Consider the following 15,618-nt stretch of genomic DNA (forward strand, 5'->3'; position numbering starts at 1 on the left):
AAATGAATATGGATCAAAGAATAGTATTTTCACGTCTTTATTATTGTTTCCTTGTTTTTTTTCTTTCCTGTGTTTTTTCTCTTTTGAGCTGATTTTTCTTGAACATGACGAAGATGGAAATATGTGTAAGAGAAATGCACATATTTAACCTAAAAAAAGGTAGCCAATAAGAGATGATTGGACTAAAGAATCTATGAGGTTTTGAGTAGAGACACAGGATAATTGATTGATGTTTTTTCTTTAGATTGTTGTTACTATTAGTCCTTAGTTCTTGAAGAGGACCATATTCTCAGGGAGAAGATGCCATGATATGCAAGTGAATTGGATTTAAGCGAGGGAGGGCTGTGCAAGATTACCTGACTCGCTTTCCCGTCCAGAATCATTTGAATCCAGGGGAAAGATATAGATCTGGAGGACTGAAGCTGACTGTAAATACAGTGGGAGACCTTGCCTTTCTAAACTTTCTAAGCTAAGGTCTTTAACAACAATTGCCCATTCAGTGATTAAGGCTAGGGTTAAAAAAAAAAAAAGAGTCAGGGAATAATCTGTTTTATCTAGTCAAAAAAAATCAATTTGGATGGATTTTGGGTCAAAACAGAAACAATTGTTATTTACATTCACTCTGAGCCATCTGGGCCCAAATAAGGAAGGGGGTTGTGTGTAGACAGGGCAATGATGCTCAGGCATTGTCACAACATATGGCATGAAAATAGCCAGAGAACAGCAGACATCCTGATAACGATGGTTCTCTGGCTACTTATGGGAAACTCTTATCAGTTTTTATTAATTTTTTTTAATATTTTTAAATCAATCTACAAGCATTGGTTATGTTGCTACATAGGAGTTACAAAACTTTTAAATGATATAATCCCTTCCCTGAAGGGGCTTCCATTCCATAGGGATCATAGCTCTCTAGCTGGGAGGGACCTCAAAGACTTCTCCCTCATTTTCACAGATGTAGGAAATGTGTGGCTTTCAGAGATGAAATGGCTTGCCTAATATTGCACAGGTAGTGATTGTCAAAGGTGGAGTTTGAACCTATGCAGAGAAGGCAACATAAATACAACCTGTGCACATATAATGCTTTATAATACAGATATATGGTAAATATAAGATAATTAAGTGGCAAGGCTTCAGCTCTGCTGGGAATGCAGAAAGGGTCTCTCTCACATACGACATAGAATTTGAGCTGATCTTTGAAAAATACAAGGGATTCTATAACAGAAATAAGGAGAAAGCTCATTCCAGGCAGGGAGGATAGCAAAGGCACTGATACAGAAGTGTGTTATGTGACAGCATCAGAGAAAAGGCAAACCTGGCTGCATTGCAGATGGCTCTTAGCCCCATGGTGAAAGGCTTTGAATGTCAAACAGAACACCTTTGTATTTGATTATATAGTTAGCGGGCAACTAGTAGAGTTAACTAAGCAAGAGAATCACAGTTAGATCTATGCTTTAGGAAGATCACTTTGTTAGCTACAGGATAGATGGATGTGGGAGAAGAGAGATTTCAGGCAGGGAGACCTGTTAGGAGGCTAATTCAATAGTCTAAGCAAGAGGTGATAAGGCATTGAATTAAGGTGGCTATGGGAGTGGAGAGAAGACAGAGCTAAACAGCATTATGGAGACAGAATCACCATCACATTCATTGTATCACATTTATCTCTACATGTATCTCTTCTCTCAGCTCTTCCTAGAGAGCTATCTGCTGTAACAAAAAGGGGGAAAAACAGGTTAGCAACACTAACCTACATATTCACTATGCAGTATTCAATCTCTATAATTCCTCATCCTTGCAATGAAAAGAAAGTACTTTCCTGTAGCTTTTTCGTAAAATCAAGCTTGATTATTGTAATAATACAGAGTTCAATATCATTTGGTTGATCTTTCCTTTTATGTAGTCATTTTGAATGTTGTTTTTCTGGTTCTTCTTACTTTGCTCTACATCAATTCATTTGAATTTTTCTGTGCTGTGATTTTTTTTATAACTGTCATTTTCATGATGGAATATATTTTCTATTATATTTATATATCACTTTTTCCCCCTTCCTCATTCAATGGACACAACAATATAACATAGTTTTAGAGCCTGTATCATTTGTGATTAGTGCCAGCTAAGAGATCTGTGTTTCAGCTGACAGGGAAGAAATGGCATTGAAAGAAATGGGCGAGAACCAGGAGTTTTTCTTCCTTCGTTCCCCCACCATGGAAGTCATTTCATGACTTTCTAATTCAATTGAACCCCATGGGTTGAAGCTATGGTTTTTCTTTGATTCTATAGATCTTGAGCAACCTTGTGATGGAAGAACTCTTGCCAACCCTTCAGACGGACCTTCTACCTAAAATGAAAGGAAAGAAGAATGACAGGAAAAGAGCTTGGTTTGGTGTAAGTGACTGTTACTTTATTACCGTTCGTGGCTTAGGGGTCAAACAAAATTAGCACTGTCTTCTCTTAGTTGGTGACTTTTTTTTTCTTTTGAAGAGAAAATTCTGGGTAGGAAATTATATTTCATGACTACTTCTTGCTTCTGGCCAATCTCACTTGCATAAGGACAAAAATAAACTGACTATAAGTTAGAAAGAAAAACAAGATTTTTTTTGGTAGCTCAAGTTATAATGGTCCAACTGACAAACCTAATTTCTGCTCTTCATAATGTCATGATGATAGTTTGTACAGTGCAGAATATTAATTTATGTGTTTGTTTTGTTATAGATTTTAGAAGAAGCCTACAACTTAGTCCAGCATCAAGTTTCAGAAGGATTAAGTGCTTTGAAAGAGGAATGCAGAACTATGACAAAGGACCTGGAAGGAACCATTCGTTCAGACATGGATCAGATTGTGAACTCAAAGAACTTCTTATCTGGAAAGATCAGAGGTTAAAAATAAAATGTTCTGTTCTTTATAACTTCATTTTAGAGTTATTCTTCAGAGACACGTTACTAAACAGATGATGTTCTTAGAACATCTAGTCATTAAGACTTTTAAAATGATTAAACTATATGTTTCCATAATCCTATAGTATGCCTTAAACAAATAATTTTAATAATAACTAAAACAATGAAGGGAAAAGTAATAGCTGTTTAAGACAGTTCTCTTGCTGTAAAATAAGTGAGAAAAAAATCACTTTTGCTTTTAATGTGATCCTTTAAAATAATTTTTGGACTAGATAGCCTTCAATATTCCTACTATCTCTTAGATTATGCCATCTTGATTTTATGATTTTATGATTTATGATTTATGTCTCCTCTCTCCAATCATAACTTCTAATCCATAACTGTCAGATTCATCTTCCTTTATGGCTACATCACTTCCCCACTCAAAAGCCTACAGTGGCTAACTCCCAGTTATCTCTAAGATCTTTCTTGTCATCTCAAGATCTCCGACTTATTCCAGGAGGCAGCTTATTTCCAGTATAGCAAAAAATATGCCAGAGTTAGTCATCAGAAATCTGGGTTCACCTTGAACACTAGTTGTGGGCCATTACCTAGTCTAGTAATCACAGAATTTGAGAACTAGAAGGAATTTCAGTAGTTATCTAGTTCAACCCATTAAAAAAAGGAATTCCCAATGTAGCATACCCAACCAATAACTATCTAACCTCTGCTTGCAGGCTGGAAAGAGGTCTTCAAGCAGCCCATCCTACTTTTGGACAGTTCCAATTGTTAGAAGTTTTTCTTATCATTAAACTTGTCACCTTATAATTCCTATCTCCCCTCCACTCCCTGTATACCTGATTCAGCCCTTTGAGGCCAAAAAAAAAAATGAATCTCATTTTTGTTCTATGTGATAACCCCTTGAAACTTAAACTCAAGGCCATCCACCATCCTATGGACATTCTCCAATTTGTCAATGCCATTCTAAACTGTGCTGCTTAGAACTGAACACATCACTCCAGGTGAGATCTTACGAGGGCAGAATACAGTGGGTTTATCTCTTCTCTATTCCTCCAGGTCACTCTTGGTACCAAAGTTTTATTAGTTGTTGTTTATACTTGACCCTTGGTGTTTTTTGTAGTCCACTAAAATACTCAAATCTTTTTTTAAAATAAAGACTGCTGTCTAACCCCTATCTTATACTTTTGAAATTGTATTTTTGTACCCAACTATAATATTTTACATTCATTCCTATTAGATTTTATATCAGATTCAGTCCAATGATCTAGCCTGTCAAGAACTTTTTGAATCTGGATCTGGTAACTATTGTGCTCTCCATCCCAGCTTTGTTTCATTTGCAAATCTTATGAGCATACCATCTGTCTTTATCCACATCATTCATAAAAATGTTAAACACACAGAGCTAGCCACAGATTCTTGCAACATTCCACTAGATATCTCCTGTCTGTCATGTTGATGTTGAGCCATGAATAACTGTTTTTTGAATCCAGCCATCCAACTAGTTCTGAAACCAAGTGATTAATAATATTTTCTAATTCATATCTCTTCCTATCTCCACAAAAAAATATTATGAGCTACTTTATCAGAAGCTTTGCTAGAAATCTAAGTAAGTTATACCTGTAACACCTCCCCCAGATAGTAGCTAGTAATCCTGTTAGAAAAGGAAATGGGTTTAGTCTGGAATGTGTTCTTGATGAAACCATGCTGGAAATTTGTAATCACTACATCCCTTTTTAGGTGTTCAGCAATGATATCTTTACTCCATTCCAGAATTCATCCCTGGAATAAAAATCAGTTTCACTGGCCTGTAATTTGTAGATACTGTTTTCTTCCTGTTACTGAAAATCAAAAAATGTTTGGTCTTTTCAAATCTTTTAGTACTATAATCCATTTTCCACTATCTTTCAAATATCAGTGACAGTAGCTTAGCAGTCATCTCTGTTAGTTCTTTCACTACTCAAGGATGTAGTTCATTTGAGCTAGATGACATGAATTCATCAAAAGCAGTTGAGTATTCTCTCACTGACCCTTTACTTATCTTGGGTATCAACTCAGTGTTAGTCATTTTTGTTCTGTCTTTTCTAGGGTAAAAGTCATTCTCTTTTGCAGAGAGAACTAAAACAAGATAGAGTTAACCATCTATGCTTTCTCTATATTGCCAATTGTCATCATCCTATCAACTCAGAACAAAAAGCTTTACCTTCTTTGATCTTCTACTTCCCCATCTAGCTAAAAATCCCCCTTTTGTCATCCTTTTTTCAGGACTATGCTATACTCTTATATTCAACTTCTGATATCCAATCTTTTCCATTTTTTGTACATTTCTTGTAAAAATCAAAGTTGATTGCTAGATTTGCTGTACTTCTATGTCAGTTTATTCAGACAAATTTCATTTTCCTCTTCATTAGAATTGTTTTCTTTTCTGTCTTTAGATTATCATTCTTGAACATTTCCCATCACTTCTGGGCTGACCTCCCTGCAGCATGTTAGTCCATGGGATCCTACCTGTGTTTCCTCTGAACTCTCTGCAGGATGCTTTTCCCAAATAATAGAGAGAAGGCACTAGAATTAAGAAATATTGAGGAAGACTTCTAGTAAAAGATGGGATTTTAGTTGGAACTTAAAGGAAGTTAGAGAAATCAGTAGGCTCTTCCTCCCTAAGGAGGGGTGAGCATTCCAAACACAGCGGAAAGGCAAAGAAAATGTTCAGAACTGAGAGAGGAAGTGTCTCTTCTGTCTGTCCATGGAACAGAGAGGAGACCAGTGTCTTTGGAGCTAAGAATATCTGAGAGGGGGACACTAAGGCATAAGAGGACTAGAAAGGGATGTGTGTGTGTGTGTGTGTGTGTGTGTGTGTATCTCCATGGATTTTACTTCTGGCTCTATTTTTGGATTTTTGTATCCTGTGTATTTCTAGATTTCTCTTGTGAATCTTCTATGGATTTATAAAATTCTCAGCCACTGTTATACTTCCTTCTTAGACTTCTAACTTAGGATATATATATATATAAAAGTTATCATCTCCCCTTTCCATTCTTTTTTAGTTTAAAATCATTGCAATAAGTTTTATAAGATACCAGGAAAAATATTCTTACTAACTTTTGTTGTATTCCATCTCTAGCCAGGAATCTGTCAATCCTATATTGTAAGCTGTGATCCAGAAATTCAAATCCCATTGTCAGCTGTTCATTTCTTAAATTAATTGTTCTCTTCTGCATTCCTTGCCTTCAATGGGCAGCATTGAGAGAAACACAACCTTATGGTCTTCAGTTTCTTGCCCAAGACTTTATAATCATTGGCAATACTTTTTACATTCCTCCTGAGAGTGTCACTTATGCCCATGTGAATCACCAGAAGTGGGTAGTTTTATCTTGGATACATGCCTGAGGAGAACAGATCTTTTCTTTGTTGTTATCAAGTCAACAAATAACTTCCTGAAAACCCTTGTGTAGGGAATTACTGACTTCTACTCTTCTCACTTTCCTCTTCCCATTACTAAATCATCTCTCACTCCAGAGTTTCTCCACTACATCATTTTTAGAACAACAAATAGTTGCTTTCTCTTTTTAACAGCTCTTTCCTTTTCAGGATGAGCCTCACATCTCTTTTTCACTCTAATTACACAACTCTTTCTCCTTTTCTTTCTTCTTTGTCTGTATTTCCATTTTCCATCATTCTGGCAAGGTCAGACCTTCTCTCCTCAATCTCAAGTCTCAGTCTTTCTCACTGAATCTTTATTTTTGATTCCTTTAGGGAGTTTCATTCTCTCTAACAATTCAAAATGTAAAAACAAAATCTTCCTTTATCTTTACTTTTACCTTCTCCCTCCAGGAGGTAGAACAGCTTACTCTGGTAACAAAGATAAACAACCATGGGCAGAAATGGAAATATTATGTATTTGATACAAGTCAATTACACCATTTCCCCTCCTTCTTTTCAGTCTTATTTCTTGAACTTGCATGTATTAAAAATGTGTTTTTAAGCTTAAGAATTTATTTAAAACTTTTTATAGCAGCTTCACCCAAATGCCTTTGCTTTGTTTCAACAACTATACTCATAGCCAAAGCCTCAGCCCCAACCACGGTCCCTTCAGCTTTGTACCAGTCTTCTGTCTGTTTCATGGATTTGACCATATTGTTCTACCAATTTGCATAACCTAATTATGTCACTTTCCTTTTCTTATTTTCTTTGCTTCTTCTTGCCTACTACCTTGTTCTTATTATTCTATTGTTCTAGGTAGAGACCTCTTCAAATTCTATTCCCTAATCTTTCTTAATCCTTTTATATGCAAATTAAATGTTGAAAAACTGGACATTTCAATCATCTTTCCCTTAATGAATATTTTTTCTTTTGCTGGGATGCCTTTTCCTGGTTCATAACTTTCCCTCTTTCTGCTCCTTTCCACTAACCAAACTATATCTAATATTCATAATAATGGCTAACTTTATAAATGCTTTCCCCTATGCGCCAAACACTCAGGTGTCACCTCTTTCAGGAAGCTCTCACTGATGCCCCCAATTTTTCTTTATTCTATATTTCCCTTTGAAAATTACCCTTGTATGGGTTTAACTATGCATGTGCTGTATCCCCACCCCACTCCTCCCAGCAAAATGTAACCTCCCGAGGTCAGAGACTATTTTATTATGTCTTTGTATCTCTCATACCTGGTCTTGTACATAGTATACATTATGCATTTTTGTTAAATAGAATAGAATTGAACGATCTTAAAAGTTATCATGGAGAAGAGACTAGACTCTAAGACTAGACTAAGACTGCTTCTTAGAATGATCTTCTACCTATATTTCCTCTCAGGCTCATGCTTTTTATCTCAACTGCCATAATTTTAGGATTAGCCCTCATTCCCACCTACCTGACCTATAATGCAGGAATCTCTCTCTAGATCTTCCATGCATACTTACTACTCTTCTTAATTATATGTTTCATACTGTTGTCAGAATATTCTTTCTTATATGATAATCTTCTCATTTCATCAGCAAGCTCAGAATTTTTCTGTAGTTACTAGTGCCTAACAAATAATGTTTAAAACTCCTCTGACTGGCATTCAAGCCCTTATCCAATCAAAAAGATAGTTTCTGCTCTACCTTTCCAGCCTTTTCTCATATTATTCCTCTCTAAAACTCTACTTCAATTAAATCATTGACCTGAACATACGTTACCTTCACCTACCTCTGTTCCTTTGATAGTTCTCATTTCCTATGTTAGAAATATCCTCGATCTTCACTTATTAAATTCCTACTCATCATTAAAGTCCAATTCAAATTCCTCCTCCTTTAAGTTTTCCTGAACCCTGATCAATGATAGACTTCTCCCTCAGACTTTATATGTCACTGATTCTGTAACTCTCCAATGTACCTGTCACATAGTAGGTTTTATAATTGCCTGGTATGATATTGTATCTCCTTCTGAGACTGTAAGATTAATGAAAGTGGGGATTTCTTATCTAAAATGTGCATTATCCCACACCACCTACCCCAGTGCTCTGCATGTAGCAAGCATTCAGTAGTTGCTTGTTGTATTAAGTGTAATTAAAAAGGCACAAACAAAATACTGAAGGAATTTGGAGGAAAGCTCACTTCTAGATAGAAAGATTTAGGACGACATCATAAAGGAGACAGATTGTGAGCCAGGTTGGAAGGATGTGAATACAGATAGCTGGGAGGGTATGGCCTAATATAAAGAATAGCATGAGCCAAGACAAAGGGTTGGGAAAATATAGAGCCTGTTCAGGAAATGGCAAATGGTCCAATTTGGCTGGAACTTAGGGCATATGGCAGGGTGTAGTAGGAGATAAGGCTAAAATTGTAATTTGGTGTCAAATCTGCACTATGACAGGGAAGAAATTTGAAATTCTCCATCATTACTCTTCTCCACCTCTGCCCACTGTACACGTCATTCTGCCCCCAAATTAAAAATAGAGCTCCACCCTCTGACTTAAGCACCAGCTCCCTAGCTCACAGGCTATTATAGATGCTCAGGTTATTGTTATGCTTTTCTTTTTCAGAAGTTCCTTCCATGCTTGTCCTATCATTTTAATAACATGCTTTTTAGAATCACTATTGTGAGTGTTATTGTTCTCTTTTGTTTTTGTGGCAAATTGTTTTGTTGGTTAATAGCTGCCCAGTCATTCAAAGTCTATTCATAGATTTTCTTTAGAAAAAAAACTCTATTGAACAATCATTTATTGACCAAAGAAAAATTTTCCCATATATTTGTAGGGGAATAATATACAAGCTTCTTTCCTAGAAATTGGGAATAGGAAGACAAAAAACAAAGCATGCTCTGTTCTTAAAGAATTTATATTCTTCTGGGAGGATGTAGCAGGTATGCAGATAAATGAATATAATATAAACAAAGTAATTCCAGGAAGAAGCAGACCATAGTATATAGTGCTAGAAATGACCCTTTCATTTTATAAATATAGTATTATGTAACTGGAATACATACACATATAATATGTGTATGGACGTGTAACTGCACATATCTGTATCTCTGTCTATCTCTGTCTACCTATTTATGTGAACTCTGCTTTCATTGGTTTTGGGAGGAAACTCCTTACAAGGTAATTCCTTTACCAAGGTAGCTCAGCCTCCATTCTGCAACTTAAAGGGCTAGAAAGTTATCTGGGATATTGAGGTTATGTGATTTTCCCAGGATCACACAAACCAATGTTGTCAGAGATGGGATTTCAAACTCGGTCCTTCTTGAATCTGAGGTTCTCTATCCACTGTTCCTCACTGCCTTTTCCAATATTTTCCGATATTACATAAATGTATTTGAAAATACAATAGAGTCTATTGTATACTGGGGTCCTCAAACTTTTTAAATAGGGGGCCAGTTCACTGTCCCTCAGACTGTTGGAGGGCCCGACTATAGTAAAAACAAAAACTTTGTTTTGTGGGCCTTTAAATAAAGAAACTTCATAGCCCTGGGTGAGGGGGATAAACGTCCTCAGCTGCTGCATCTGGCCTGTGGCTGTAGTTTGAGAACCCCTGCAGATAGACTATCCAGAAGTGTGGGATACCAGAGTTTTCTTCTTTTGTATAAGATATCTGTCATCTTCTTGCATCTTTGTTTGTAAGAAATAAAAGAAATATGTCTCTTTCCCAAGGTAAAAGAAAGCTCAGTGAGAAAAGGGACTTTGGAAAATATCAGAAAAAGTGAATCAACAGTTGTATATGACAGTGATCATTCGGGAATAAAACTGGGCACAGCAAATACAAAGCTGGTTTGGCGCAGTGGCCCAGGAGAGGTCTTAGAGTTCCTTGGCATGTGCTAGTCTGACTGACCTGACTTCTAGCTCTTCTGCAGCCATTCTTACAACTATTCCCAAAATCATGGCTCTTTTTTTCTTCCCTTAGTCATGGTGGCCGAACTTGCTGGACGAACTTGTGCAGAGAGCGTGCAACCATTTCTAGCTTCTATCTTGGAGGAACTCATGGGGCCTGTGAGTTCTGGGTTTAGTGAAGTCCGGGCCCTCTTTGAAAAAGAGGTGAATGAAATCAGTCAAAGTTTTCAGACCAACAAAGATCCTGCTCAGCTGAGGGAGGTAAAGAAATAAAGTAGAAACATAACTAATATGGAAATATGTTTAATATGATTGTGTTTGTGTAACCTATACCAGATTGCTTGGGGAAGGAAGAGAAAAAAAATGTGATCAAAATTTTATAAAAGTTAATGTTGAAAACTATCTTTACATGTAATTGGAAAAAAACAAAATATTATTAAGTGAAGAAAAAGAGAAATAAAGTGGAACTGCCAGTTGGAGATAAACCATGTGAGTGTTTGAAGATCTTGGCAGACTTCTGTTTGAATTTTTTTAATGGACAACGTTATATGGATGTGTCACTGAGAAAGTTTGGGATAATGATTTTCAGTAAAACTTACACTTGAGAACCTGCCATCACTCTTGATTAATTGAATACTCTAAAATTCTCTAAGTAAAATGACAGCAGTCTCTTTATAATGTTGAACATTGCTGGGCTGTCCTTTCAAAGGGAATATCAATCAATCAATCAATCACCCTTCTTTGGATCCAATCATCCAACAAGATCCAACTCTACCTAACTGTATAATCATTTGGTCCACATCTCTTCATTTTTTTAAAAAACAAAAGAACACTACGAGAGACATAACATTCCTGGCTGAAGTCCAGGAATACTATGCCCAGGAACACAGATCTTTTGGTCTGGTAATCCTTTAAAAAAAATTAGTCTGGTACAACTTGTTCTTGATGAAATTATGGCACCATCATTGCTTCCCTTTCTAAGTGTTCTAAATCATCCTTTTTATAATGACTTTTGCCAGAAATCATTGTTAGGCTTAAGAGAAGGAGAAGCTTTTAAACAATTTGAGCTATCTTAAAGTAGAATGGATTGCCTCAAGAGATATTAAATTCTTTATCAGTGGAAATTGTCAGTTGTAGGCTAAGTAATGCCCCACATGGCATTCCTATTCAGATATTGATTAGTTTGATAAAATTCTGATGCCCCTTCAAATTTTGATATTCTATAACCTGAATTTTCCTGAAGCTCTATAAGGAGTAGCTAAAACTGGGATTTCTCCACAATTCTCTATCTCGTCTATCAATAGGGTTATTCTAATATCAGGAACCACTGCCTCCCCAAGTGCTGTTTCCTTATTCACTAAAGAAAGGTAAAAAATTCTGTATAGAAGAGGAAATACCAAGAAGGGAAAGCAGGAACAAAGACTGAGTCCTTTTTACCCACTCTGCAACAGAGCAGAAAAATATGACAATTTGTAGATTTTGTGGTCCTTAACCTTAAAGATACATTCATGTAAAGAGTCCTTGGAAATTTAGGATGCATTCCTTGAAATCAGCTTCCTCTACCTCAAGATTATTTTGTTTCTTCACCAAATTATAGCACTTGGACCAGCTGATGAATCTCCCATTGAACTCAGTAAAGATGGAACCTTGTTACTTGAAAGTCAATCTACTCCAAGAACAACTCCAAGACCTCAAGAGCCGCTTCAAGTTCCCCCACATTGACTTGGTGGTACAGAGGACTCAAAACTACATGCAAGAAGTGAGTGAAATAAGGGCATTCCCCTGAGAGAGGTAGGAATGGTGAAAAGTGTAGCAGATCAATATACGAGACAGAAAACAGATTCCCAGTCCTAAAGGACCTAGTCTTGATGAGACTTTTCCCAGTAGGATTGAAGGTTTGGCAGGAGTTGGGGTGGAAAGGAAGAGAGAACAAATATTCCTCATTCTAAAGGAGCTAGTCTTTGATAGGACTTTTCCTAGTAGGATTGGAGATTTGGTAGGAGTGGGAGGAAAGGAAAGTCCCAGCATGGTTTCTCCTCAGTGGTAGGAGCCCAAAACTTGTTCCACTATCATCCTACATTCTGTTTCTGGACCACTAAAGAGAAGTGAAAAATTCTGGAGGGAAGAGGAAATAGCAAAAAGGGAAAGTAGGAACAATCATTCTGGATCCTTTTTATCCACTAAGAATCAGCAGAGCAGAACTAAAACTATCAGAAATCAATGGAATAGAATTCCATTCAATAAACTAAAATTAAATATAGCTATTTTTTCTTTTCCACCTCAGGCAAACTTTAAAGAATGTAGAAAATGGAGGTAGGAAAGATTATATGATCCTCCTAAATATTCTCTCTACTCTTTTGGTTTTTATGACATTATTCGCTTCTGGTTCTTCTCCAACCAATGGAGCCACTCTTTCGCAGTCTTCCTTATTCATTCATCATCCAAGTCATAACTGATTGTACCACCAAGGCTTCCTTCTTGCTTTGTCTTCTCTTTTCTTTTGCTTGGTCTACCTAAGCTCTCTCACTAGGTGATTTTGTGAGCTGCCCTCAGTTCAATTACAATATCTCAACTGATGACTTTAAAATCTACTTTTCTAGGGGCAGCTAGGTGACACAGTGGATAGAGTACTGGCCCTTCAAATCTGGCTTCAGATCCTTACTAGCTAGCTGTGTGATTCTGGGCAAATTCAAAAATTTTTAAATCTATATATGTAGCCATCAGCTGTCTCTTGAACCATGATGGAGAAGGAGGATGGAAATAGGAAACTGCCCACTATGCCCTAGAAATGCCCACTGTACATTTCAAACTGGATGTTGTATAGCCATCTCAAACTAAAATTGTACAATTGTAGAAGTCATCCTTCCCCCCAAATCATCCCCTCTCCAAATTCCCCTCTTTCTGTTGATGGAAACAACATCCTTCCAGTCATCCAGATTCACAAACACACCTTCACTCACCCTACATATCTAATCTGTCAATAAATGTTTCTGCATCCACTTCTATTTGTATGTATCTTCTTCTGTGTCCTCACAAAGCCACTATCTTATTTTAAATTTTCATCACTTCTCATGTAGATTATTGTAATAGCTTCCTAATTGGTCTTCCTGGATCCAGTCTCTCTTCTCCAATCCACACTCCACAAAGCTGACAAACTGATTTTCTTAAAGAACAAGACTGACTTCTTTTCTCCTCTACTCAAGAATCTCCAGTTGTTCTTTAGGATAAAACTTTAACTTTAGCATTTAAAGCCCTTTACAACTTGGCTCCAGCCTGTCATTCTGGGCTAATTATACATCATTCTTCCTCATATATCCCAAATTACAGCCAAACTGGCTTAACTTGCTCTTCCCCAGAGGTGACATTCCATTTCCCACATCCATGGCCAGTGATGTGCCCCTCAAGACCAGAATATTCTTTCTTTCCATCCCTTGATACTCCTAGATTCTATCTTTGATAGAATCTTTTCTTCATTAAATCTTCCCTGATTCCCCCAGTTAATGTGCCCTCCATTCCCTTTGTATTATATCTATATCTATATCTTATATTTATAAATATGTTAATATTCTCTTAGAATATAAGCTCCTTGAGAGTAAGGATTGTTTCTTTTTTGTCTTTTATATTCCCAGCACTTAGCACAATGCAGGGCACATAGTAGGCACTTAATAAACAATTGTTAATTTGTTGATTCCATTCAAATTGGGGGGGGGGAGGGGAAAGGATATCAGATAAAAAAAAAATCCCAAACGAGAATGTAACCTTACAGTTTTCATCCTGGCTATTAAGAGACTTATTTCTGAAGGCAGACACATGGAAAGAGTTTTAGGTTACCATATCAGAAACTATTCAGCTTTGGAGCAGTTAGTGCCTGGAGAACCAGATTTTTCTTACTTCAGGAACTGCTCTAATTTAGATAATGGAGGGGGATAGGGGAGAAGAGGGGGACCAAATGAATGCTATAGAACATAAGGGCAGCACCTCCAATCAGCTGTCACTTTAGCTCTGTATGTTGGCTTTGATTTCTAGCTCATGGAAAATGCAGTCTACACTTTTGAGCAGCTTCTATCACCCCATCAACAAGGAGACGTGTCCAAAATCTCAACCGCCATTGAAAAAGTCAAGAAACGAGTCTTAAAGGTAAAATATCTCCCTTATTTCAATGGAAGTACTGTATAAAACAAGATGGCCATTCCTATATTTCTTAAGCTAACTGTAAAATGTCTTCCCACACTTTTTATCTCCTTCCCTTTACTTCTCTATCCTTTACAGACTATTAAGAATTGGCAGGAACCCCGGAGACTATTGAGTTTATAACTGAACAAAAGAATCACTTTGACCCCATCTATACCCAATGAGTGCTCCACCACCCATTCTTTACTTCCTGAGGCAGCCATTCCACTGTAGAGGAGCTCTAATTGTTGGGAAATTTTTTCAATGAGTGAAAAGTCCTTGTTGCAATTTCCAAGCATTAAATGCTCTTAGTTTAGCTTCCTCTGTAATCAAGCAGAACAAATCTAATTCCTTTTCCACGTGCTCATATATTCAAATATACTCTCATAATATACTCAAATATACCTCATATACTCAAAGAAATCAATCGTGTTTCCTCCCCTACTGCTCTTCCCATCCCTCTCCCTTCTTTCCCTTTCTTTCCCTTATTAATCTGTCTTTATTCCTCCCCTTTCCCCCCCTCCCTTTCCCTCCTTCTTTGAAATGCTTTTCATAATTATAAACAAATAAATTGGTCAGTATTTTCCCCCAGTCTGGGGCTTTTGTGTTTGTTCTGCCATCTGGTGGATCCTTGTAGAAATACAGGTCCCTTGCCACCAACTTTTTAAAAGATAGTCATGAAGTGATGGCTTAATATAACCCCAGATTGGTCCAGAGAGCATGCCAGATGAAATCATTTACTTTTAGTATGTTTTATTCATTTTCTGGGAAAGAAACTTAATTTAGTAACTTGTTAAAGTGGTTCTAAATTGCATCTATCAAGGCAATAGACCAGACCAGACACGAATGCAGAATTGATCCTTGAAATGTAAAGCTACATTAGCAAGAGCAGACACTGGAGGCCAGAACATTGGCATTAAATGAAATGTTACTTTTTATTGAATAAAAAAGCATAGAAATTATTACAGGGCTGAAAGATATAGGACCAATGATGGCAACTTTGGAATCCTAAAATGAAAGACTAAGGAACTCAGAAGATCATCCACTCCAACCCTTTAATTTAAAAATGAGACAACTGAGGTTCAAAAAAATAAGGAAATCATGTTACATGGTTATACAATAACCTACAACTCATGCCTAGGATCCAGATCTCCTAGCACCCAAATCTGTGCTGGTCACATCTTTCCAGATGATCACTTAATCATGGCTCAGTGGGATAATCAGCCAAGATTCAATCCCCCTTACTAT

At 36.8% G+C, this 15,618-nt stretch overlaps 1 protein-coding gene across 1 annotated transcript in view; it reads left to right on the top strand.

Moving 5' to 3' along the window:
* Positions 1-15,618, top strand: part of NIBAN1 (niban apoptosis regulator 1) — a 210,474-nt gene that overhangs the window by 177,898 nt on the left and 16,958 nt on the right. The window contains exons 7-11 of the mRNA XM_051998784.1: positions 2,281-2,385; positions 2,713-2,875; positions 10,274-10,461; positions 11,798-11,959; positions 14,227-14,337. Coding sequence (XP_051854744.1) covers positions 2,281-2,385; positions 2,713-2,875; positions 10,274-10,461; positions 11,798-11,959; positions 14,227-14,337 — 729 coding nt within the window. The remainder of the gene's footprint in view (positions 1-2,280; positions 2,386-2,712; positions 2,876-10,273; positions 10,462-11,797; positions 11,960-14,226; positions 14,338-15,618) is intronic.

The sequence above is a fragment of the Antechinus flavipes genome, chromosome 4, assembly GCF_016432865.1.
Source record: "Antechinus flavipes isolate AdamAnt ecotype Samford, QLD, Australia chromosome 4, AdamAnt_v2, whole genome shotgun sequence".
NCBI lineage: Eukaryota > Metazoa > Chordata > Mammalia > Dasyuromorphia > Dasyuridae > Antechinus > Antechinus flavipes.